We start from the raw sequence: 27533 nt of genomic DNA on the forward strand, positions 1-27533 counted from the left end.
GTTAGGCATGAAAAAAACAATGTGATCGAGTTTTGTTTTTTTTTTTCTTTTCATGGAGTTACATAATTTCCATGCATTTAATTTTTGAAGTAAAGAAACATGTTTACAACCTAATATCAGAAAGTGAGATGAAAACAATGAAATAAAAACATTTTAATTCTTCTAATCTGATGTTTTCTCACATTTTATATTCTAATGCTAGTTATTACTCACTTCATGGAGATAATATGCAAAAAAAAAACAACTTTTTGTCTTACAAATAACAATTGATTTACACTAAAACATGTCACTGCAGATCAGGTTTATCAAGAACAGCAAAGTTACAGTAATGGTCTGAATTGCAGTGTTTGGGATGGTGCATAAGTGTCCACTGTGTTGGCTGATATGGAACTAAAACAACAAAATCCATGAATATACTAGAGAACAGCTGTAGGATAACTGTCCACTGTAGTGACCACTATCCATGAAAGGGTTAAATATTGGAAAACACCTGATTTTCATTGGAAATTAGATGATGTGGGGGTGCGGGCCATCACTAACGTAACTAACGCTGGCGTGAAACGAAAGTGAAACTTTACATACTTTCAACGTCCAGCTCTCGGGTTCCATCCTTTATTATACAGAGGATTGTACATGAAATTTTAACAACTTCTAAACTGTATCCACTGCCCCCCCCCCATGAATTTGTCACATTTACCCCCCTTTTACGGTGCCCCAGTGCATGGGGATGTTTGCGAATTCTGAGACTGCCGACAGTTTGGTTCAGGTGAACGCTAGTGCCAGTAATGTAGGATATAGGTGGAAGAAAACTGTCACAACCTGCCTGTTATTTCCATTGGTTGGTTGCCAGCCCCCGCCCCCCCCCCGTGGATGAAATTCATTGAGCGGAGGTAGGGATGTAAAAACCAGAGGGGGCGTTGATCCCCCTATCCCCCCCAACAAATCGCATCCTGAAAACAACTTGTAAAGTTATATAACGAGTCATAATGGTGCTAAAAGAGAGTATTATATACAGTATTTACAATGATATATGTTTAAAGGGATGGTGTATATGGTGATGTATTACAAACCAAATGCCTAAAAGCAAGTGCAGTGATCTTTTATTAACAGTTGTATTGAGTTTTTGCCCTAGTGCCCTCTGTTGATGAGCCGTTACTGGTGAAAATATTACTAAAAGTTGTGATCAGCAGGATTATTCAACAGTTTCCCTTTGGATTCATAAAGTACTCTGATTACTATCCATGCACCGACTGCATCTTTCCTCAGTCTCGCTTCGGTTTGAGAAGGTGTTTCTCTTTTATGTCTCAGTCGCTACAACCCTGTGCTTGTCTTTTTTCTTCCCAGAGATGAAATATTCATGGGTTTTCAACGGACAGCGGAGTTTCCTACAACAGGACGCCCGCCGTTTTATCTCCCAGAGGACAGGCAACTTGTACATTGCCAAAGTTGAGGCGTCCGACGCTGGGAACTACACATGTGCGGTCAGAAACATGATGACCAACACCACCGTGCTGAGCTCCCCGACGCCTGTGGTGCTGAGGAGGGACGGTAAGCATCTTAGCCCCGCCTCCAGTCGCCCCGGGTTACGCCCAGGAGATAAATGGCTTGTCTTGAATGTGACAGTGTTTGTGCTTTTGCTTACACGCGTGGTTTCCACACCATCCAACCCCCTCTGAACTATACGGGGTTATGTATGCGAGAAACCCTCTGTATCTGCATGAAGGCACATATTTACATAAGCAGAAATGTAGCGTGGCCTGACAAGAATACAGGAAAAACACACACAGCAAGCAGCTTCACCACATGTACTAAACCCCATCAGGGCGGTTTACGTCCACCACTTCACATTTGAGCGGATCTGTAATCCAAACTCATCCATCCACTAAGCCCGACGCCGTTTTATACAGCGTCATCGCAGCCGCCGCTGTCATCCACCACACGCCTGTGAATTACAGGAAACTGCATGTCCGTGTTTTGTGTTTTGAATGACACGATTTGGTTTTATCCCTCATGCAGCGGTGATGGGCGAATACGAGCCAAAGATTGAGGTTCGGTTTCCTGACACCGTTCACGTCTCCAAGGGATCATCAGTGAAGCTGGAATGCTTTGCCTTAGGAAAGTAAGTGTCAAAACATTTACATGCTGCAGCTCTGCACGTGGGTTGTATTTGGAATCACATTGTAGACGCATCATACTGCATAAGGATACACAGTGTACTACATCCTGCGTATGATGGTAGTATACGGTACTAGAGCTGCACAATACAGGGTTATTCAAAAAGAATGAACCCATTTCATGACGCATCGCTTCAGTTCTCACGCTTCGTCATGGAATGAGTCAGTAGTCGCTTTTCCATTGGACGTCTGTGCAAAACTTTACCAATATTTACTAAATGTCGAAAAAACAGAAGTGTGTAATGTCGGTTTTTCCATTAAATCACAAATGCGATGGTTTGTTTATTTATAATCGCGAGATGACAGGAGAAGTCATTCAATAAACATGGCGACGAACGTAAATATGGTGTTGATTTACAGATATATTCATTATTATTATATATTACCCCTCTATGTTGTAGTAAATTAAAAAATGATCAGGTTTCCTGGTGTGTCCACACATACCGCGACATGTTTCTTCTTCTTCTTCGCTTGTTGTAACATACGTCAACATACGTTTTTTTTAATTCACCTGACTCTAGTTGCGAAAAAAGGTCTTTCCATTGCAGTTTTGCGTGATATTGCATTTGAGCTATGCCCGAAAAACCACCTCTTGCCAGCCCAAAAACTTTTAATCGATAAATTAGACTTTTGGCGAAATTGTCGTTTTTCTATGAGGTAAATTTTTATGCGCAAGTTATATGTGCGCAATTTGAGGGTCAATAGAAAAGTGACCAGATACCATTTGAAAGACGAGTTTTCTAAGCTTTGAATGGATGCCTCGATGACCTTAAATATCGAATAACAACAGCGATCAACTCAGTGGATTGTGATATGCTGATATGCATTTGGGATGAATACTCTGATCACATTGATGTTGTCCGTGCTGCAGGTGGTGGCCACATTGAATACTTGTAAGACAGGAAATAAAAGTTGATTGTGAGTACAATACTTGTGACTTGGCTGGAGTTTTCTATTGCTTTTGCTTATTAAAATATTGCACAATGAAATTGTTTCATTCTTTTGAATAACCCTGTATATTTTTTTTGCATAGTCATCGCAATGTTTGTGTGCGCAATAGTAACAAATGCCTCATGAACAACCAAAGAACTACGCACGACATTCGTGGATCAGGAGGCCATTCCAGAACCCACATGTAGATCGCAAGACCACATTACGTCGTTATTAGGGGTCTCTTACTCCACTGCAGCTGTAGAAGTTTCAGTGTTGTGGGCATCATTACCGTCTTGAATGCGATGATCACGATGTGGGACTTTTAGTACATAGCCACTGTTTATATACCGATCTAAATTTTCTCAAACAGTGTAAGATCTTCCGACCATCGACTTGAGTTGCACATACTGGTGCCGAACAACCACCTTACGATGAAATAATTTGTGAAGTTGCCGTAGGTCTGATGTAGGAAGGTCCCAAGGCACCCTTACGAAGACCATGACAACTGTACGGTCTTTGTACGACAAAATAATTCATGAAGTGGCCATGGGTCTGACATAGGAAGGTCCCAAGGCACCCTTATGAAGACCGTGACAACTGTACGGTCTTTGTACAACAAAACAATTCGTGAAGTGGCCGTAGGTCTGATGTAGGAAGGTCCCAAGACACCCTTACGAAGACCGTGACAACTGTACGGTCTTTGTACGACAAAAAATTTGTGAAGTGGCCGTAGGTCTGATGTAGGAATGTCCCAAGGCACCCTTACGAAGACCGTGACAACTGTATGGTCTTTGTACGACAAAATAATTGGGGAAGTGGCTGTAGGTCTGATGTAGGAAGGTCCCAAGACACCTTTACGAAGACCGTGACAACTGTACGGTCTTTGTACGACAAAATAATTCGTGAAGTGGCCGTAGGTCTGATGTAGGAAGGTCCCAAGGCACCCTTACGATGACCGTGACAACTGTACGGTCTTTGTATGACAAAATAATTCGTGAAGTGGCCGTAGGTCTGACGTAGGAAGGTCCCAAGGCACCCTTACGAAGACCGTGACAACTGTACGGTCTTTGTGCGATAAAATAATTCGTGAAGTGGCTGTAGGTCTGACGTAGGAAGGTCCCAAGGCACCCTTACGAAGACCGTGACAACTGTACGGTCTTTGTACGACAAAATAATTCGTGAAGTGACCGTGGGTCTGACATAGGAAGGTCCCAAGGCACCCTTACGAAGACCGTGACAACTGTATGGTCTTTGTACGACAAAACAATTTGTGAAGTGGCCGTAGGTCTGACGTAGGAAGGTCCCAAGGCACCCTTACGAAGACCGTGACAACTGTACAGTCTTTGTACGCCACAAAATCACGTCATTTTCTCACGGAGGCCTCAAGATGCTCTTGCATTTTGAACGGCAGCCATACAGACTTCATAAGACAGCTTTAAGGAACTACTGCTCCCTCCACGAATGTCTACAAACTCCAGCTCTCGTACAAACCGAGAGATTCATACAAACCCATACTTCATAAGAAGCTTTGTGACTGAGGCTTTACATTCTAAAAAACATTAGATAGATTGTTTTTTTTTTAGCTCTCATCACTCTGAAATATCCCGCATTTCCAGCTAAAACCAAAGCATAAAAGCAATAAAATCTGCATCACATCCACACATTGTATCCGTCCACACATAACACTGATTAAAATACAGTTACACAGAACAATCAAGGTCTGATTGAACAGCGAATACGGGTTATTTATGTTCTGTGGTTTTCATGCTGCGGACAAACACAAAATGCAAGTCGCCTCTTCTGGTGTTATTTCTTTTTGAAGAAAATTAACTGTGAAAACAAGATGTTCTGCTATAGAAATGTCAGTTCCCATAGTTTTATTGTCGTCTCCCTATCCCAGAGAAAACATCCCACTGCTTTTGTATTCAGTCTGTATTTATAACTGAGTGAGGATTCATTTGTGGAATAACAGTGTAAGTCATGTCACTCACTTTGATTCATCTGTCAGAATACATTACAGGTTACATTTAAAGGTAGAATATGGGATAGTTTCTTGCTGTTATTGCTGTAATTGCCTTTCAGTGTATTGTAATTCAAGACTCTACTATAGAAAATCTACTCCGTGACACAGATTTTGGTTGAACACTGGTGTTTTCAGACAGGTAGGAGGGATTAAATGCATGATTGACAGCTGTAATTACTGATTGTGTTAAAATCCACTCAGTTTTCCACAGCAGCGAGACACAGAATCAGGTCGTCTATCTTTATATTTCGTTTTTTGATTTGGATCAAGAGTACAGAACTGCACATAGAAGGTGTGTTCTTTCAAATTCTTCCTTTTTTTTTTTGCCCTGACTTTGTTGCTCCTGAAGCTTTAAAGTCATTGATTCAGTGATCAGTCTAACTCTGTTCTGTATGTGTCCCACCTCTACTGTCTGACATTTTAGTATTCCACTGTGTTGTAAATATGTATTTATACAACTATTATTATTATTTATTTTGTATTGTTTTTATTCACTATCTTTATGCATGCACACTGTCTCATAAAGGTATTTTCAATCAAGACAATAATTTAATTAAAAAATGCCAAACCTTTTACCTTCCTGGGTCTCAGAAGGATATATAAAATGAAGGAGGAGGAGGAGGAGGAGTGGTAGCGCTAGTAGTTGTAGTAGTAGTAGTAGAGGTAGTAGTAGTAGGAGGAGGAGTAGAAGTAGTAGTAGTAGTAGTAGTAGTCGTAGTAGTAGTAATTGTCGTAGAGGTGGTAGTAGTCATAGTAGTAGTAGTATTTGTAGTAGTGATAGTGGTAGTAGTAGTAGTCATAGTGGTAGTAGTAATTGTTGTAGAGGTAGTAGTAGGAGTGGTAGTAGTTGTAGTAGTAGTAGTAGTAGAAGTAATTGTAGTAGAGGTAGTAGTAGTAGTAGTAGTAGTGGTAGTATAGTAGTAGTAGTAGTAGTAGTAGTAGTTGTAGTAGTGGTACTAGTAATTGTCGTAGAGGTAGTTGTCGTAATGGTAGTGGTAGTAGTCATAGTAGTAATAATAGTAATTGTAGTAGAGGTAGTAGTAGTAGTAGAGGTAGTAGTAGTTGTAGTAGAGGTAGTAGTAGTAGTACTAGTTGTAGTAGAGGTTGTAGTGGTAGTAGTAGCAGCAGTTGTAGTAGAGGTAGTAGTAGTAGTAGCAATAGTAGTAGTAGTTGTAGTAGAGGTAGTAGAGGTAGTAGTAGTAGTTGTAGTAGTGGTAGTAGAGGTAGTAGTAGTAGTTGTAGTAGAGGTAGTAGTGGTAGTAGTAGTAGTAGTGGTAGTAGTTGTAGTAGAGGTAGTTGTAGTAATATTAGTGGTAGTAGTAGTTGTAGTAGAGGTGGTAGAGGTAGTAGTATTAGTAGTAGTAGTTGTAGTAGAGGTAGTAGTAGTAGTATTAGTAGTGGCAGTAGTTGTAGCAGAGGTAGTAGTAGTAGTAGTAGTGGTAGTGGTAGTAGTTGTAGCAGAGGTAGTAGTAGTAGTAGTAGTAGTAGTAGTAGTAGTAGTGGTAGTAGTTGTAGTAGAGGTAGTAGTAGTAGTATTAGTAGTGGCAGTAGTTGTAGCAGAGGTAGTAGTAGTAGTAGTAGTAGTAGTAGTGGTAGTAGTTGTAGCAGAGGTAGTAGTAGTAGTAGTGGTAGTAGTTGTAGCAGAGGTAGTAGTAGTAGTAGTAGTAGTAGTAGTAGTAGTAGTGGTAGTAGTTGTAGTAGAGGTAGTAGTAGTAGTATTAGTAGTGGCAGTAGTTGTAGCAGAGGTAGTAGTAGTAGTAGTAGTAGTAGTAGTAGTAGTGGTAGTAGTTGTAGCAGAGGTAGTAGTAGTAGTAGTAGTAGTAGTAGTGGTAGTAGTTGTAGCAGAGGTAGTAGTAGTAGTAGTAGTAGTAGTGGTAGTAGTAGTAGTGGTAGTAGTTGTAGTAGAGGTAGTTGTAGTAGTATTAGTGGTAGTAGTAGAGGTGGTAGAGGTAGTAGTAGTAGAGGTGGTAGAGGTAGTAGTATTAGTAGTAGTAGTAGCAGTAGCAGTCCTAGTATTAGTAGTAATAGTAGTATTCAAATGTATTGCTTCTCCAGTTGGTGTCCTGTCCTGTGTCAGCCTGATGTTTCCATTGGTCTAAACAGTATAAACTCCACACCAGTGTCACTTCTACTCAGATTTCTAAAGCGTCCACTTGTGTGTCCTCGGTCCGTCTGACCTACGGTGCTGACTCTTCTGTGGGGTCGTGACCTTTTGCTTGTGACCTCTGCAGCCCGGTGCCTTCCATCTCATGGAGAAGAGCCGATGGAAACCCCCTCCCCGGGAAGATTAAGATCAACCACTCCAGCGGCATTCTGGAGATCCCGTACTTTCGGCCCGAGGACGCGGCCGTGTACGAGTGCGTTGCCGAAAACAGCCGAGGACGAAACGGCGCCAGAGGACGACTGGTATTCCACGGTCAGAGTCGATCCCATCCCTGTTTGACGCAGACAGATGCTCATCCTCTTCCCCTTTATCATTATTCATTGGTTTAATTGTTGGAAACTATTAGTCCTTAATTATTTATTTTATCTGAAACACTTGATTGATTTTTCTCCAAAGTGTGGAACTGAATCATAATACAGGGATAATCTGGACTTAATTAGTGTTAATTATCTTTGCTGTTTTGTGATTGTGGAGTTAAACATTTCCTCTGGCATATTTAACACTTCTCTGTGTGGCTTCAAGTAGAAAATGAGATTAACGTATATATGACAAAAGACAAGAACCAGAAGGAATCAGCTGTCGGAGTCGCGGCTTTGAAACAGTTTGTGTCATTTGTGTTGAAGACAGTGAACAGTTCAAACTAGGGGTGTCAAACATAAGGCCCGTGGGCCAAAACTGGACCGACAAATGGGCAATGTGGCCCGCAGGATGAATTCACAAAGTGCAAAAATTATTCTGAAAACATTAACAGTCAAGGACATTCAGGGGCCTCATCCGACTCAGTGTGATATGAAGTAAAATAATAACATAATAATTAATAAATAATGATAACCCTGCCTGTGGTTTAATGTGAAAAAAGTAAAATTATACTACACAGATATTTACATTTACAAATTATTCTGTCACAAAATTTTAACAGTAACAAAGGTGAAAACATTCTCAAAGTCAGACTCATGCATTAAGGTTCATTTGTTCATCACCTTTCATATACAATAGAACAGTGGTTCTCAACCCGGGGGGGCGCAGACACTGTCCTGGGGAGGGGGCGTTCACACATGTGTGCGTGGGTGGGTGCGTTAGCGACTACTGTCGTACATCACAACATTATAAATCACTCGGCACATACTCTCTGCCCAACTCATACCCCCCGCGCCCGCCCCCCCCCCCCGCGGTCACAATTTCAGAGGGCAGCAGGTAGTCAATGATAAGGTGAGGAGAGCTCACTCTGACTTTCTCACAGCTTTATTTACAGAGGTATGTAACCCCCTGCTCATGGGTTAAGGTGCGTGAAGGCGTCCGGCACATCATACCCCCCCCCCCGTCGCATTACTTTTAGAATTACATACCCCCCATCCCACAAATTTTTCGGACATAGGGGGGGCGCCTGTATGCTCATGATGCCATTAGTGGAGCGTGGTTCAAAAAAGGTTGAGAAACCCTGTGATAGAACGACAGTAAATAAGAATAAGGAGAATAAAAGTAGTCAGAATACTTTATTAATCCCAGAGGGAAATTATTGTGTTACAGTTGCTCCATTCAAGTAGGATAAAAAGTAGAATGAAAGAAATGATTAATATAACAAAAAACAATATATACAGTATAAAGCTATAAATATATAAACATGTATGTGTGTGTGTGTATATATCTATATATATACACACACTCTATTAAGACACATTTAGAATAGCAGCAATTTGTACAATATTTACAATAATAATAATAATAATGATAATGATAATGATAATAATGATAATAATAATAAAAAAGTGGTTCCAGGCATGACAAACCCCGCCCCTCGCTCATATCGTAGCTTATTTTAGCATCGATCCAGCTGATGTCATCATGTCTATGCATGTGCTGATGTCATCATATCAATTGCCTCTATATATGTGCCATGTTTAAAGTAAAATGAAACAAAATTGATGTTTTATTGACATATGAGATGTTGCCCATTATAAGTAAATGGGAGAAGAAAAAGATTTTAAAAATTCATAACAAATGTGAACTATGACCTACTTTTCCCAAAATGTAATGACATCTATTCTGGGTCACTGGCAATCTATAAACCCAGTTTGGTATGAATTCAACCCATAGTTTTGCTGCTAGTGTTAACAAAGAAAGAAACAAGCAAGGAAACAAACTGAATCGAAGACAGTACCCCTTGCCTCCCCTTTGGGGGCGGGGTAATAATAATAATAATAATAATAATAATAATAATAATAATAGTAATAAAAGGATAATAACACCGAACTGAAATTATTGAAAGTATTTTATAAGATGAGGAAACTCTGTAAATGCAGAGTTAATCTGAATGTTTCCTTCCACCTCCAACACCTTTGTGCATCGCACCTTCTTGTCACATTTGGTCAAATACTTGGTTGACACCAGTCGAATCTGCACTGCTGTGTATTTGTTCCTGTGTCAGTCTGGACCAAATATGTTATTACCCACACCTCGGATTAGACACACCCTCTGACTTCCTATTTGGACTCAATCCCAAACAGTCTCCCAATAAAGTGCTTCTACTACAAGTGTCGCTGAAGTGCACACATTTAAGTAGCAGTAGCAGCAGCAACACGGCGCCTGGCTGCCATCTTGGATTAGTGCGAGAACATTCAGGAGTTGTCGTTATGGGAACCGTTCCCATCCTTCCCATCCTGCCAACATGACACAAACACTGCATCGCGCACGGTGCCAGGAATCTGTACTCCACATTAGTGCAATGATACTAAATAGGACTAATTCCCATTGCAGTTGGATTCTGACCTTTTTGTTACTAAATATTCATATTCATTGCTCATTTTCACAGATGTTGAACATCTGCACTGGGTCCAGACGCTGAAAGATGCACATATGGCAATTGATGCTAATCTGCAGTGGGAGTGTAAAGCCGTGGGTAAACCCAGACCCACTTACAGATGGTTGAAGAATGGTCTGCCACTAACAGCACAGGTACGGACGTCCTCTGAGGACAACCCACACATCACAAATCCGATGTTCAGACATAAAACACCACAAAACTTCACTTCAAATCAGCCCCAGGGTCAGATGTGGATCATAGATGGACTGGACTGATGATCCTCAGTACACACTGACAATAAACTGAACTGAAGAAATGTTAACAGAAATATAAACAAATGATATACAGGATTTATGGAAAAACGAGACATACAAACCATACCCAGCAGATGGATGGATGGATGGATGGATGGATGGATGGATGGATGGATGGATGGATGGATGGATGGATAGATAGATAGATAGATAGATAGATAGATAGATAGATAGATAGATAGATAGATAGATAGATAGATAGATAGATAGATAGATAGATAGATAGATAGATAGATAGATAGATAGATAGATAGAAATCAAATAAAAAATAGAAATCTGTAAAAAAAAAATGGAATTTTTAAAAAATAGAAAATGTAAAATGATTTTAAAAATTCAGCTCGAAATAATAACATCTGCATAAAATAATTGAGAAATTCTGCTACAAATAAAACAAATCTATGCAAAAAATAATGGAAAGATTAGTACAAAACAAAAAAGACATATTTAAAAAAAAAAAAAAATCAAAAAGCAGAAAAGAACCATAACCATACAAGATTTCTGAATATCACCAAAAAAAAAAAAAGGTTTAAATATAGGATGGATGGATGGATGGATGGATGGATGGATGGATGGATGGATGGATGGATGGATGGATGGATGGATAGATAGATAGATAGATAGATAGATAGATAGATAGATAGATAGATAGATAGATAGATAGATAGATAGATAGATAGATAGATAGATAGATAGATAGATAGATAGATAGATAGATAGATAGATAGGTCATTTCATTGTCATTCCAGGACACATAAGTAAACTGCGCTAGAACAAAATGAACAAAATGTCATTACATGAGCCTCATACACAATATAAGAAATAAATACAGTTGTCAAATATTCAGTCTCTCTAATGTAGATTCAGAGCTACATGTTTCTCAGTAAACACCATGTGCATGTGCAACCCCAATGTAAATTATGTAACTAATATTTAATTGTCATTTTCTAATTTCATATTTATATTATTACCATATTATTCTTTTTTCCCACATTTTACTGATTTTATTCTTATCTTATTGCATCTTATACGCGTTTATCTTCTGTCTTTTAAACCTTGTTTTGCTTTTTTTTGTCTTTTCATTTTCATCTCATTGCATCTTTTACATCATTTTTCATCTTATTCCATTTTTATGTTTACATTTTTTATGGCCAAACTTTCATCTTTTTGCACATTTTTCTTTTTTCTTTAATAGTTTATTTTTATTGACATTCAGTGTCAGACATTCACATTCAGTACATCACATGTACATACAGCATACCAAATTTCTTATTTTTATCTTTATATTTCATTTTTCACTTTTGTGGTTTTCTTTACCTGTATTTTTCTCTGCACTTGCTTGTTGTATTTTGCTGCTGATCACTGAAATAAAGTCTTATCTGATCTTATCTTTCATTTTAGCTTATCTTTATTTTAAATTATACATTTACAAAAACATGTACTTAGACATAAGGAACCTCACAGACATGATGCAAAATAAAAAACCCCAAACAAATTATCCAACAAACCTACACACCAATTAAACACAAAAAAGGGAAAAAATAAAAATAAAAAAAATAAACAAAACACATCAACAAAAAACAACAAGATAATCTTATCTTTATTTTAAATTATACATTTACAAAAACATGTACTTAGACATAAGGAACCACACGGACACAAAACAAAAAAAAAACCCAAACAAATTTTACAACAAACCTACAAACCAATTAAACACAAAAAAGGGGAAAAAAACCCCCCCAAAAAATAAACAAAACACAACAACAAAAAACAACAAGATAATCTTATCTTATCTTACCTTATCTTTATTTTAAATTATACATTTACAAAAACATGTACTTAGACATAAGGAACCACACAGACACAAAACAAAAAACAAACAAAAAAAAAAAAAACCCAAACAAATTATACAACAAACCTACAAACCAATTAAACACAAAAGAAAGGGGAAAAAAAACAAAAATAAACAAAACACAACACCAAAAACAACAAGGTAATCTTATCTTTGTATAGAGTTTTTTTTTTTTTCCTTTTTTGTTGTGTTGATAATTTCTTGTCTGCTACGTTTTATTAGGCCTGAATGGAACAACTGTAACACAATCATTTCCCCCTTGGATTAATAAAGTATTCTGGTTCTGGTACTGGTTCTGATTTGCAGGGGCGGATCCTCGTGGACTCCGGTACCCTGTCCATATCCAGGATCAGTTTGTCAGATTCTGGGATGTATCAGTGTGTAGCGGAGAATGAACACGGGTCTGTCTACGCCAGCGCTGAGCTCAAGGTTGTAGGTAAGTCATTTGTTTGTCCTGGATCATTTACAATAAAACGGCCTTTAGCGCATGTTGTCAGTGGAAAGAAAAGGCCTCCCATCTGACGGTAAATAAATAAATATGTGAATAAAAACGGTCTGAACTCGCTCTTCGCTGAGCCGTGGCCTCGCTCTTTCATTTCCATAATTATTTCACACAATAAGCCAGTTCAGCGGTGAAATGCAATTTCCGTAATTGCCGCTGATGCTCTTGACATTTTGGCTGATGTGCAGCTGTTGCTCTTCCACAAAGCGGGACAAATGGTTTTAACACAGCTCTGTTCCTCAGCCTCTCCACCCGACTTCACCCGACGCCCCGTCAGGAAGTCCACGCTCATCCAGAAGGGGGGCGAGGTGGTCCTAGAGTGTCGCCCCCACGCCTCCCCGAAGGCAGCGGTGTCGTGGTGGAGGGGGGGCCAGCCCCTGAAGGACAGCGAGAGGTAGGGAAGTGAACGCATCGCTGCTCACTGATGGCATCTGTTAAAGGGTTCGTTCCCGTGTTGCGTCGGTTTCTAGGACTCGATGTTACTTTTCTGCTCAAGGACTTTAGAAGTCAGCGTTGAATACACTGCAGCCGTACACTTTGGTCCTTATTTGCACATACATTATATCTATGGCGTTAAATCATTTTAGTTCAGGCATCAGTGTGATCTGTAGTGGGCCGGACCAGTAAAATAATGATAGCAAAGAAAATAAAACGACATTATGAATTATGATACCGTGTAGATGTAGACATACATCTTCTTAACCCTCAGGGGTCTGAGCCTGTTTTGGCTGTTTTTGAGTACTTTTGATTTTGCTTTTATAAACCAGTTTTAACTTGGATTTGCACAATTTGCCCCTGCTTAGTCATGCATGAAAACCTGGGTCTGTAAATTTGGACAAATATCCACCAATCCCCATACCTACCGACGTCCATAACAGAAAATTCCAAAACTTATCAAATGTGGAACTGGGGGTAATTTTTCAAGATATATAGTTTTTTTTTTAGACACCCTGTATAGCAGGGGTGCCCAGTCCTGGTCCTTGAGAGCTACTATCCTGCATGTTTTAGATGTTTCCTTCTTCCAACACACCTGACGGTTGTTATCAGGGTTCTGCAGAGCTTGATGATAGGTTTACCATTTGAGTCAGGTGTGTTGGAAGAGGGATACATCTAAAACATGCAGGATAGTACAGGGTGTCCCATAAGTCTCCATACATAGGAGACATAATACATTCCATACATATATGGTTCTAACATGTATTTCTTTATATTTCCTCTTTATAGTTCTTCAGCAGACACGCATTGAAATGTGTTCCCGACAAAATGGCAGTCATATAGAGCATATTATATAAGTAAAAATGGTTTATGTCAAGAAACGTTTATTTTTCCTATGTATGGAGACTTATGGGACACCCTGTAGATCTCAAGGACCAGGACTGGGCACCCCTGCTATACAGGGTGTCTCAAAAAAAACTATATATCTTGAAAAATTACCCCCAGTTTCACATTTGATAAGTTTTGGAATTTTCTTTTATGGACATCGGTTGGTAGGGGATTGGTGGATGTTTGTTTAAATTTACAGACCCAGGTTTTCATGCATGAGTGAGCAGGGGCAAATTGTGCAATCCAAGTTAAAACTGGTTTGCGTGAAGTTAGGGATAACCCTAACCTTAACCCTAACCCTAACTTGGCCTGTCCTCAGTGACATTTTCAGGCCTAAACAAGTTGAATTAACTTCGAAAGGCAGGAACAGCTGCCATGGGTAAAGAAATTAAACTGACATGGTGGCCGAAGTGTTAATGCTGTAACCTGGCAATTTTGTGGAAAACGAGATGGATGCCCATTGTCCCCTCCCATGACCTTTGATTGGATTTAAATCCCACTGCTACTTCGCGCAAACCAGGAAAAAAGGACAAAAAATTAAGAAGATATGGTCAGAAATATAACATCCCCCCCACCTCATTTTCATACATTCATTCACGTTTGTTTGCTCCAGTTTCAAACCGTCATATCTCCAGGTGTATTTGCTCTATCAACATCATAAAAAGTGGGAGAGTGTTTCAAGTCCAAACTTTCGAATGCAGTTGTCCTCAGTGGTGACCGACTTCTGATGCTACAACGTGTTGAAAATGTCATGTGATTCAGTCACAGGGCCGTAACCCCAAAGGGTTAAAGGGCTCATATTTAGCTAAACCCACTTTTATTAGACTTTGGTTCATTTATTTCCGTATCTGAACCCTAATAGTTCATAAAGTTTGAATTTGAACCCTCCAGGTGCTGCAAAGCTATCTTTATATTCATTTTGGCAAAAATCCAGTGGATTTCTACAACCTGTTTTAATTCCTGCTTAATTTGTTCCGTTTTATAACTAGTTACGTCACAACATTTGCACATATAAGGTCAAGACTTCTGGCAAACATTTCTCAGAGTACGACATAATTGTTTATCAGCAGCAGCGGTTGTAGTTCATACTGAAAATATGTCCAAACTTTGAGTCGATTACCTAAAATGTTCAGTTGTTGGTTGAACGGGACAGAGCAGCACAGCCAACAACCTGGAGGGGGCGGGGTCTGAAGTGGCTCATGAGCACTTAAAGGGCCAGCGCTCAAAACCACCTTTCTGGTGTCATTACTCAGAAATAGGGTTGAAGATGGACCTGTGGAGTTGAATTAATGAAGAATTCAGACCCAAGCAGAGCATTTACAGTTTATGTAGACCACAGGGAAATGTTTGAAAATGCATAATTCCATTTTTAAAAAAAGCCAAATATCACTCCTTTAATGCTGCATAATTTAGTAACAATACATATTTTAATATATAAATGTGTTTCATGCTCTTCATGTGGAGGAGAGACCATGCATTATGCATCGACGATAATTACTGAAACTGACCACAACAAGGATGAAAAAAGTGTTCAGCCTTTTTTTTTTTGTTTACACATAAATGACTTTAATAATGTAAACAAGAAATAACTCTATATGGAATTATGTTACGAGTTTTTGATCACAATGTTGGTCTTTTGTTTGCTTGTGTACACTGTATGGACAAAAGTATGTGGACATGTTGAATTCAGGTGTTTCTTTTCTAACAGGGGTCTGGGATACAAAACAACAATGACAAATATCATAATATAGTTTTATATTGGGATAAATATCATTGCATTGATTAGTTTGGTTGAAGTTGTTATTTTGTCCATTAAACTGTAAGGACATATTAATATTTATAAACTATATGGACAAAAACATTAGGACACATCATGTCTACAGCTGTAAGGTGTCCTGTTCATGATGATTGGACATAAAAGCATCAATATTTCAGTAAAGTTTAACCCATAAAGACCCAGTGCTACTTTTGCCGCAGTTTCCAAACAAAATTTTCTGTCTATTCAACCTTTCCTAAGTGATTTATTGCAATTTATTGAAATATTATCCTCTGTATTTTGCATTTTTCACTGTAAGCCATGTATTTTCCTATATTTTATTCACTATATTTAATTTAGCTATTCATGAAAACTCAGAGTTTATTCAAAAGTTATTACATCAAAACAGAGAAAACTGAAGAATAAAAGACTTTTTCAGTAAAGTTAACATTAACTGAACATAAAAACGAGGGTTAATGCTAATCCTCAGTGAGATGTGAAGAAAATAGGTGGTTAGTTGTGGTAGAAAATTATTATTTATAGTCAGAGCAGGAAAAATATTTTAGAAATTTAGAGGTAGAACATGTAAAATCATAGTCATGGATTAAAAAAAAGAAGCAAAAACAAAATCAATGTCGAGAGAAATTAAGTCAAAACCATCTCTGAGGCATTTTGGAAGCAAAAATAACAATTTAAACCAAACTAACCAATGCAATGATATTTATCCCAATATAAAACTATATTATGACATTTGTCATTATTATTTTGTATCCCAGACCCCTGGTAGAAGAGAAACACCAGAATTCAACGTGTCCACATGCTTTTGTCCATGTAGTGTATTTTGTATCACCCTTGCTGATGTGCATAGACGCTAATTTATCCATATTGTACAAAACTGGTGAAAAGTTTCTTAGTGTTATATTGTGTTAAATACTTGGGGACATGGTGCAATCCCAACACAAACTCTTTTATTTTTTTCACCTTGACTCACATAACGCTGTTTCCTCTGCAGGTGTACTCAGTAAACACATACATTTTGCAGCACATATACAATACAGTAAAGGTTCAATGTGTTCCAGTGGCAACGAGCCATTAGGTCCTTTTGCACCAAACAGTTCTGGAGACATTCTGAGAGGAACTACCCAATAGGGACCGGCCTCAAGAACAACTGAAAACTGAGCTTCAAGGGCCTTTTTTTTTTCTGTTTACTTTCCCACCGCTGGGAGGAACTACAGTTGACATAGCAACGCCTCGCAAACACGATGCACTGCAGTAAATTAAAATGCTATGGACTACAACCGCTGCTGCTGACAAACAGTTATGGCGTACTCTGAGAAATGTTCATCGGACGTCTTGACCCTATATGTGCAAATGTTGTGAAGTTACTAGTTATAGACGTAACAAATTTAAGCCTCAGTCACAAATGCTGTTATGAACGGCTACGAACACCATGCGAATGATTTATGGACCATTTTGTACGACCTTCTCAAGGCAGCCGTATAAGAATGGAGGTTTCCTGGAGTGTTCGTGGACCGTTCCTAAGTTCATAGCCAGGTGAGCGATCTTGTCCAAGATTTTCTATGAATGCAGTTAGAAACCCGCTTTCGCACAGTGCACTAACAAATGCCTTATGAACTTTGTAAGAACAACGCACGACATTCATGGATCAGGAGGCCTTTTCCAGGACCCACATGTCCCTCCGGTGGCCGCAAGTAAATCTCAAGAACACATTACGGTATTATTAGGGGTCCCTTACGGCGCTCGCATGAACGGACGCACAGGCAGAGATTCGCACAGCGTTCTTAAGGTGGACCTGTGGCAGTGGTGTGACATTTGTGGTTGAATACAAACTGTCAAGACGGAGTGAATGATTGAGCTCAAACGCACGGTGCAGAGCATATAAAAGAATAAAGTGTTTAATTAACAAAAAAAATAAGTTAGAAAAAATAACACCACACCTGCAGAGATAATGCACAGTCCACAGTACCCGGGTGACAAGGATCAGGCTGATGGAGAGAATGTGCGTGATAGACGGTTAGTGTTTTTAACGATCAGATCCCTCTATTATTCTTGTGTATCTTTGTTTTATTCTTAAACCTTCAACCTTAAATTTTTTAATTTGGTGTCTTATTATGGCTCCTAAGTTCTAACGGTACAGGTCAGTTTTCCTAATACGTCACAGGAATGCTGTTTCAGCACCACGGACAGCGCACGATCCAAAACACAGAAAATGCACATTCTAAAACATTTAATGGAAAAAAAAAAAAAAAAAAAAGCTGAAAAGAACATCAGTAATCACCAAATTATGCGTGGACATCTCTAATGCTGGGGTAGGCTCCAGTGCCTCCCACGACCGTCAGGACGATAAAGCGGTTCAGAAAATGAATGAATGAATGAAAAAACACTCTCAGATAAGACGATGTAAAGTTTTTGCAGAGGTGAAACTTTAACATTAACTTTAACATAAAATGTAACAATAGCGGCCATATTGAAAAATATGGCCGTTCAGAGGCTCTGTAGTTGCCATGGAAACACCATCATCTTCTACAACATTGTTTCACCAGTAAAACCCATCTACTTCAATAAATGACAGTGGATGGAGACACTTGATTTATGCTCAGTTAATAAGAGATTTTACTGAAGAAGTCCCTTTTTCTCAAGTTTTCTCTGTTTTTTGATATAATAACCCTCAAATGTAATATCAGAATAGTGATTAAAGTACATAATCAGTAAATTTAATATGAAAATATCTGATTTTCACTGAAAAGTGCAAAATACAGAAGATAATATTATAATAAATGGTGATAAATCACTTAAAAAAGGTTAAATACATAGAAAAACTCATTAGGGAACTGCCACAAAAGTAGGACTGGGTCTTTATGGATTAATTTTAATTGTCTAATTTAACACATTTAGATCCTCATTCATGTATCGGCTCAGTAAATACCGGACTTCAATGTCAGTCCATTTCTTTGCATTTTGCCCCATATTTAGGCTAATTTCTGTTTATATTGCTGTTGTTTGTGTTGCTGCTTCTTTATTGAATACAACGTTATTTAGTTTAATTATTTATATCATTCATAAGATAAAAGAAAGACATAGAAAAAGAAAATCTGCTTTAACACATCAGCAACTTGACCACATTATGAATGAAAAGGAACAGAAAGAAGAACAATCTTATATTTTCTGCCTCTTTAGCAAAATACTTGTGCGTTTACAGTTGTATTTTCAAACAGAACTGAGAAATCGACCTCTTAATACAATATCTACCATCATTTCCTACTGTTTTTCACGATCACTTGAATCGTCTAATATTAGTCTGAACGTAAACGGGGCCATTGTCCATAGTCCGACATGTAAAACAACACACTGACATGGACGGTACATTTAGTACATTAGTAGCTGTAACGTTACACACAAAACATTTCATACACTGACTATTTGTATGAGTGTATGGCAAGAAAAAATGGTGCGTTTAAGGTTCGATGTGTACGATTTGTGCTTCTTCATGTGGTTGCATTAGGTTTTGTGTCGGAGTGTGTTTTGTGCTGGAAGCTGGTTATTTATTGATGTTAGTTACCTTCACTTTTGAGCTAATAATACCATGATATTGAGGACTCGGGTCAGTGTTTGAAGAGTCTCAAAGCCTCCTGTCTGGTCCTCTACAGCTGCAACACCGGCTTCCATTAGCCAGAAACGGGGTCAACAAACTCCCAGCTCCCACAACACAGACTCCAAAACAAACTTTATATAAGGACACCAACATGCACCGTATTTTAAGGATTTAATGCAGGGGTGTAAACTGTACTGTACGGTGTCTTTGAGTGCCAAGAAAGGTGCCTATAAATAAAATGTATTATTATTATTATTATTATTATTATTATTACAAGGCCCGGGAGCCAAAACATGAAATGGGTGCTTCCTAGGGTGCTACCAACTGTGGACCCCATAGAATATAAAAATCGGCCTGTAACGGTACACAAAATTTTCGGTTCGGTACGTTTTCGGTTTTGAAAGCCACAGTTCGATTTTTTTTCGGTTCGGTACGGGAAGAAAGAAAACCCCTCAAAATGTCTTTAATACATTTATGAATTTTTGAACATTTTTCCCCCAATTTTTGGACACAATAGAATATAGAAAAACAGGAATAATATAATTCTGCTGCTATAAGTCAAATAGAAAATGAAATGAGTTATTAATATTACTAAATGTATTTTAAGCATTAGTATTGCACTTTTTCCTGACAGGTAGTTTTGAACAAACAAAAAAAAATCTAATCAGTTCTGTCAGTTCACATTCTGCATAAAAATATCAACAAAAAATTTCTGCATGACGTGCAACATTAACAGGAGGGTAAACTGGTATTCTGTTGAAACAAACTGAAGAGAAACACTGACAACAAACTGAACCAAGTTATTTATTTTAGGACAGAAAACAAACTGTTTAGGCCACTTTGTGTACTTGTGTGTGTGTGTGTGTGTGTGTGTGTGTGTGTGTGTGCGTGCGCGTGCAAGGTGCGATTTGTCTGGGGTATGGTTTGTTTGTTTGTTTGTTTGTTTGTTTGTATGTTTGTTTGTTTGTTTGTTTTTTGGTTGGAGCCAGGGGGGGTGGGGGGGTGGGGGGTGCGGTCCGGTCCATAACAAACGTAACTAACGCTGGCGTGAAACGAAAGTTAAACTTTATTACCTCCGCCAAGGAGGTTATGTTTTTGCCCGGGGTTTGTTTGTTTGTCTGTCTGTTTGTTTGTTTGTTTGTTTGTTTGTTTGTTTGTTTGTCTGTCCGTTAGTGTGCAACATAACTCAAAAAGTTATGGACAGATTTGGATGAAATTTTCAGGGTTTGTTGGAAGTGGGATAAGGAAGAAATGATTAAATTTTGGTGGTGATCGGGGGTGGGGGGGCCCACGGGGGGGGCCACTGATCAGCCTTGGCGGAGGTCTGCGCTCTCCGAGTGCTGCTAGTTTTTATGTACTTTCAACGTCCAACTCCGAGTTCTATTCCTCTATTATACAGCATGCGTGAGAGAGACACAGACAGAGCTAGTGTGTTTTAGAACTACTGTAGTTCCTAGGGGCCAAACAACGTTCGTCTTATTAACATCTCTTTCCTCGTTGTTGTCTTTCACCGGCACCTGAACTGATCCAAACTGGACTGTACTGATGGTGGAGGGTCTTCAGTCTCTTCCTCCCAGGTTCACATCATATTTGTTGTTTTTTTTTCACCTTATATCAGCTGCTATTTTGTATTTCGGGTCAATGTGTGCGTCCTTCAATATGTCCGTGTGAAACTTGCACGGATTTAAAGTTCCGCATCGAACGACGTCTTTCGTTCCTTTTTCTTTTTGTCAACATACTGTGCCATTTCGGTACAGCTGTGTACCAAACCGAACAGGTGTGTACCGAAATGGTTCGGTTCGGTACGTGTACCATTAAAGGCCTAATATAAACGTAGTGGGCCCTTCAGAAAATTAGAAAAGACATTATCTGTAAATGTATTGTTGGAGCCGGGACGGGACGGGACGGGGGGGACGGGGGGGGTTTGAATGTACAGTAACAACTGGAAGTACAGAGTGCGTTTCATAAGTGCCGTAACTACCACTATGGGTGTGAAAACCAAAGTGAAACTTTACTTTGAACGTCCGAATCCCAGCTTTTGTACCTTTCTTTTACGGCGGAACATACACAAAATTTTCACAACTTCTAACCTATACATCCACTGGGCCCCCTGGAAATGCTAGGCTCCATGAATTTGTCATGTTTACCCCCCTTTATAGCACCCAAGGGTGCTTCTATGAAACTAGGTTTATTTGGTATCTGGCACTTTACCAGCTTTGTAGACCCAATAATAAAAGTGAAATTTAGACATATTCCCCCCCCATGTACCTAATGATGACCTCAGATAAATGCAAAAAAAATTGTACTCTTGCTCTGAGCCATCCCAAAATTAATGAATTTTTAATAAAATATTGGGACCAAAAATAGGACCAAAATTGGGATAGGAAAAGCTACCCAGGTGTCAGTGCATTTGATCTGGAAAACATGGCTGTAAATGGTCTTATATACCGCTATAAATAAAGACACTGTGTTAAATTTGAGGATCCTAATGGATACATGTTTTTGTCGCTTCAATAGACAGTGAGGTTCTGATAAATCTCAAATTTGCACAGTTACATTTTATTGTATTTGTCATCTTTTTAATGTGCTTTTTAAAGCTTAGATTTGGGTCAAGTGTACCACCAAAATATTTAAATTCGGTTACATTCTTAATTTTTTGTCCTTCGATCAGCATATGAAAAAAATTCTTGGGTTTGTTGCGGTTCTGAAAAACATCGACACAGTTTTATCAACAAAGTTAAACAAGAGTTCCTCAACCAATTAGAAACCTTCTCCATTTCCTGTGTGAATTTTTGAGTGACCTCTTCTGTAGATTTACCATGAGTATATACCACAGTGTCATCAGCATACATAATTATATTTGCATTACACACAGACGGGAGATCATTAATATACATCGTAAACAGCAGAGGCCCTAAAATAGAGCCCTGCGGTATACCCATGCTGCATGCTTTTAAAGGAGATGTTGCATTGTTTACAGTTACACACTGCTGTCTGTTACCAAGGTAGGACTTTAGCGCTGAGAAGACAATCAAAGTTTGACTATCTAGAGGAAGTAAAAGTCATAAATATCTATGGCATTGTACTGACAAAAACAGTGCTTTTAGGCATTCCATGTTTTCTTTTCTGTCTGTTTTAGTCACATGATACACACAGGCGTTAGCACTTAATTGCATAACCATTGTTTTTGAGGACTTTTGATGGTCTAATATTTTTTTCTGCAACTGTATATACTATACACGCTATAAATAATGTCACTGTGCACAAAATTATGCACGTAATGTACGCATGGATCCATCTGTGTCTTTAACGTACAGCTTCTTTTTTCTTTTTTTTTGTTTTTTTTACCTTTATTTAACCAGGAAACAAGATCCCATTGAGATTAAGAACCTTGTTTCCAAGGGAGTCCTGGCCAAGAGGCAGCGTGAAATGCAACACACAGTTAAAACATACAATAATTTACAGAACAAGTCAAACTAAATTTGCATAAATTAGCACTTAGAGAGACGGTACTTCTTTTGTAAAAAAAAAAAATATATATATACAATGCAAAATATTTTAATAGTATAAATAGTTAAAGGTGCGGGAGACTTTCTTGAGCAATTTTTCATCAGATCTGTAAAACCTCAGTCATAGCCTTAGTATCACGAAGCTCTAACTCTTTCTGTGATTACTCACCAGAATCTCTTGCATTACGGTGAGCAGTTTCGAATTGCCATCCACCATAAACAAATACCATGTGGTTACATTCAGAACCCGGAGGTAACTCGGGCATCTTTGGAATGTTTTGTCGCAACGTGCATTGTGGGAAATGCTCGTGCTGCCGCTGCAGGGAGGTTCGCGCAGCCCCCTGCAGCGGCAGCACGAACCTCCGTTTCCCACAATGCACGTCGCGACAAAGCATTCCGAAGATGCCCGAGTTACCTCCGGGTTCTGAATGTAAAGACATGGTATTTGTTTACGGTGGATGGCACTAAGAAATTGTTCACCGTAATCCAAGAGATTCTGGTGAGTAATCACAGAAAGAGTTAGAGCTTCGTGATACTAAGGCTATGACTGAGGTTTTACAGATTTGATGAAAAATTGCTCACGAAAGCTTCCCGCACCTTTAAAAAAACAAAACAAAACGTCTTAGTCTTCAGTGGTTTTGCTTTACTGTGTGTTTGAGGTTTAAAACAGGGTAGAATAACAGAAAAAGACAAAGAGAGGACAGAGGACATAGTTCTTGTAGAGATGCTGAAAACTGTAGAGTAAACCACATCCTTCAGTGAAACTCTCCCTCCGGCTGCATGACAGGCCACAATGTGTCATGATTTAAAGTCTGAAGCAGCCGCCACGAGCTAAAAGAAACACTGGGCCTTAGCACAGACTAATACCCACAATAAGAGCCCACATAGTTCAGGCTCAGTATGAGAGCCACTTCCATCAAGTGTGTTCTGCCAAAAACATAGAGGAGGTCAATAATAGGTCCACCAAGCAGAGGCTCGATCGGGAATTTGCAGCATAGGTCGAAAAAATACGTTGAAAGTAAGGAAAGAAAACTTCACAACGGTTCAGGAGTTCTCAGCCACCAGTGAAAAGCAATGCACAGCATGAATCCACTCCATGGGGCGGGGGGCTGAAGGGGTCTGACCTGAAATAATACCCACTCAAACACAGTTTCAGCCTGATGATGGAAGGTTCTGGTTTTGGTTTTTCTCTGTTAAAACTGGGATGCTTGATGACTTTTTTTTATTTTATTTTTGACTCCACTGGGCAAAAAAATCTCCATACTTACTTTTCAGGATGTAGTTATTCACAAACAGGATTAGGACCGCTGTCTCTGCACTCTATCTATGGTATTATGGTACATTATTTATTTATTTATTTGTATTTAACCTCTATTTAAGCATTTTGGGACTATGATTGTAACAGGCCGCCTAGATTTCATGGCTTTTAGGGGAGTTTTTTGCAATAAGTGACAGTCTTTTTTGGGCAATTCTTTTCATTTCTTCAGGATGAACAGTGTGTAAAAAAAAAAAAAAAAAAAAAAAAACGGATTTGCATTTCTGTCATATTTATTATGAAAAACAAACATAAAAGTTCACAACAAATTTATATGAGATTAGAGAAATAAATGTTCAACTATTGTACATGTCCTCAAACATTTTTGTTTGTCTAGATCATTCTGTTTATTTATATATACGTATATAAAATGAAATATATATATATGTGAAATCTGAAAAACCTGAAATTTCTTCACAAAAATAAGTACAAATTTAAAAATATTATGCCTCAGTTTATCATTTTTACACTTGCATTGTAATTTACCAATTACTGTATATCTACAGACACAAAACATTTAGTAACAGACGGTAGAATATTAGTAAACATTTTTGAGTTTGGAACAAAATGAGTTCGACACCCTTGACTGTTAATATCTTAAGTGTCATTTTTCCACTTTGCAAATTCATCTTTTGGGCCAAACTGGAACCTTTGGTGGGCTGGGTTTGGCCCACAAGCCTTATGTTTGACACCCCTGTTGTAGATCATAGTGTTGAGCAGCAATGAAAAGCAAAGTTAGAAACTTAACTTAAGTGTTGGTTCAGCTTCTTAAAATAGTATTGTTTATATTATATAGGCTGGGCTACAAAACAGAAATGACAAAAGTCATAATTTAGTTTATTATTGTGATAAATATCATTGTAATAAATTGTTTTACTTCATCTTTAAGGCAAATTCAGTTTATTTCAGCATTGTAATCCATGCTTACAGATCTTATCTTACTTTTTCTTATCTTATCTTATCTTATCTTATCTTATCTTATCTTATCTTATCTTATCTTACCTTACCTTACCTTACCTTACCTTACCTTACCTTACCTTACCTTACCTTACCTTAAGTTTGGAAAAGTGGTTTGCCTTTTCTACAGTGTCCTGAAACAGCGTCAGGTTGATCTATATTTACATTTGATTCAGGCGAGCTGCAGAAGGGAAGGTTTTCTCTTTCTAAATTCTGCCATTTTTCCACCTGAGTTCAACTCCTTCAAGGATGTTTCACACATTTTTAAGTCCATATGAGGATGAACACTTTTTCTGTGCCAAAAAAAAGGAATGTTACTAAATAGAAGCTGTAACTCTATGTGATGCCTGAATCCTTAAATGATCTTTAGGTGAGTTTTAACATATAAGTTGTCTTTTTTATTTTTGTCCATATATTTAAAGTACATTATGGATGGTTCTCATTCAGTGATTATATTCACACTCGACCATTCTTCGAAATGACTCTGTAAATGCAAACCTGTCCCATCATTCTCCGTTCAGTACAAATGCTCATAACCAGACTGCAACGGAAAGCATTTTCTTAAAAATCACGAGAAAGCTTTGCGAATCTCGAGCCCTGTAATTAACTTAATAGCTTCCATTTTCTCCAAGAGCATCGCCTCTTTCCCTTCAGGCAACAACTTCAGTGACTTACAAGAACTTCTCATAGAGAGGAGTGTTCTTTTCAAAGTGGCAAAGGGAACAATGGTGTCTGATTCCTTTCTTAGAACACCACTGCCTGAAATGTGCACCTCAATTAGCTGATTTTAGAGTTCACAGCAGGTACGAGTCACACGACACAAGAAGTTAATGGGAAAAATATCATCGTCCAAATGGGTTTGCTTAAGTGAAGTCGCACAAATGTACATGTTCGCTCGTGTGGCTCATTTAGAAGGAACACTGTCCTGTTGTAGAAATAAAACAAACACTCCGACATAGAACTCTACCTGCTCTACCTACTTCCTCATTGAGCCTGTTTATATAACCAAAAAAATCCGAATCATACCTGACGCGTTAACATGCACTTAAGAAATGCGATAATCGATAAAAACTGGTTTAGATGTTTACTGTTCTTAAGATTATTTTCCTTTTACATCAACTACATGCAGAAAGAGCTTTTCAAAGTAAAACATTTGTCTTTTACAGGAAACTACAAAAGAGAAGAATAAAGCAAAACACATTAAGAAATTTAAGGCAAAGACACACCAACCCGATTTTCAGCAGTCGGACATCGTCGGGCAGTCTGGTGAGGTCGGTGACATGAGTCTGTTTGGTGTGTTATGTGCGATCGGCCATTATTAATGCCGTCACCAGTCTTTTCAGCCGATTCAACATGTGTAATCCGCCAATACCCAGTCGACCAATCTGATTGGTGGAGAGAGAGAGATAGCCTTTGACTAGTGAATCAGTGAATGAGAAGTTTCCATGTGAATACAGCTATGCCAAGGTACTTCACACTATTATCGTCTTCTATAAAAGTCCATTCACTGCTCATATCGTATTTGAATGAGCGTCAGTCAGTGTTGACCATGGGCTTCATTCATTCCATGAAGGGAACACTGTTAGCATTGTTAGCATAGTGCGATTTCTCCTTAGTTTTCACCTACAATATCTTTCTTCTTCCACAAGAAGAAGTCCGAGAGCTGACAACGCCAGTATCTTCTTATTACTACCCGTCCGTTCAACAAGTACAACAACAACAACCCTTCTTGGCTACTCAACTCTCTCTGCTGACAACAATGACTAACAACAATGACCTCTGTGTTTTGGTCTCGAGAGATGTTCCGTCATTTCCAGTTTTATGTCTCATGCAAGCGCAGAATGTGCACTCAAGTTGGTAGTTGATTTGGTGTGTTCTTCACACTTTTTTTACCATGTTGGGGAGAAGGGAGCTAACTGATAGTCGGGTTACCTTTTCTGGTGATGATCAGCTGTTGGGTAGGTGTGTCTTTGCCCTAATAGAGAGCATCGGAGGCATTTAGAAGATACTGTAGTTGACCAACTATGATCTAACTAAGTCCTGATTAATTCTGGTGGATTGGACTTTTGCTGCTTCTTCTCAGACCTCGAGGCTTAATCTATGAACCTATTAGAACATCTGAATGTCATATAACTTGCCACAGAGTTAACATTAATATTAAAGTGGCTTTTCTTACGCGAATCCTTCTGAGTCTACCCCATCACACTATAAGACCTGAAATCCTGACATGGACCTTCTCTTATTCTTTTTTTTTTTTTTTGAATTAGTGATAGTTAACAAGACATTGTGGACAGAAAAACA

General features: G+C 38.5%; 1 protein-coding gene across 1 annotated transcript in view; it reads left to right on the forward strand.

Moving 5' to 3' along the window:
- The window catches only part of cntn6 (contactin 6), a 157425-nt gene that overhangs the window by 44391 nt on the left and 85501 nt on the right, over positions 1–27533 (forward strand). Inside the window, exons 6-11 of the mRNA XM_030135526.1 lie at positions 1345–1548; positions 2017–2119; positions 7362–7546; positions 10104–10246; positions 12564–12693; positions 13003–13153. Coding sequence (XP_029991386.1) covers positions 1345–1548; positions 2017–2119; positions 7362–7546; positions 10104–10246; positions 12564–12693; positions 13003–13153 — 916 coding nt within the window. The remainder of the gene's footprint in view (positions 1–1344; positions 1549–2016; positions 2120–7361; positions 7547–10103; positions 10247–12563; positions 12694–13002; positions 13154–27533) is intronic.

Source organism: Sphaeramia orbicularis, chromosome 5 (assembly GCF_902148855.1).
Source record: "Sphaeramia orbicularis chromosome 5, fSphaOr1.1, whole genome shotgun sequence".
Taxonomy (NCBI): Eukaryota; Metazoa; Chordata; class Actinopteri; order Kurtiformes; family Apogonidae; genus Sphaeramia; species Sphaeramia orbicularis.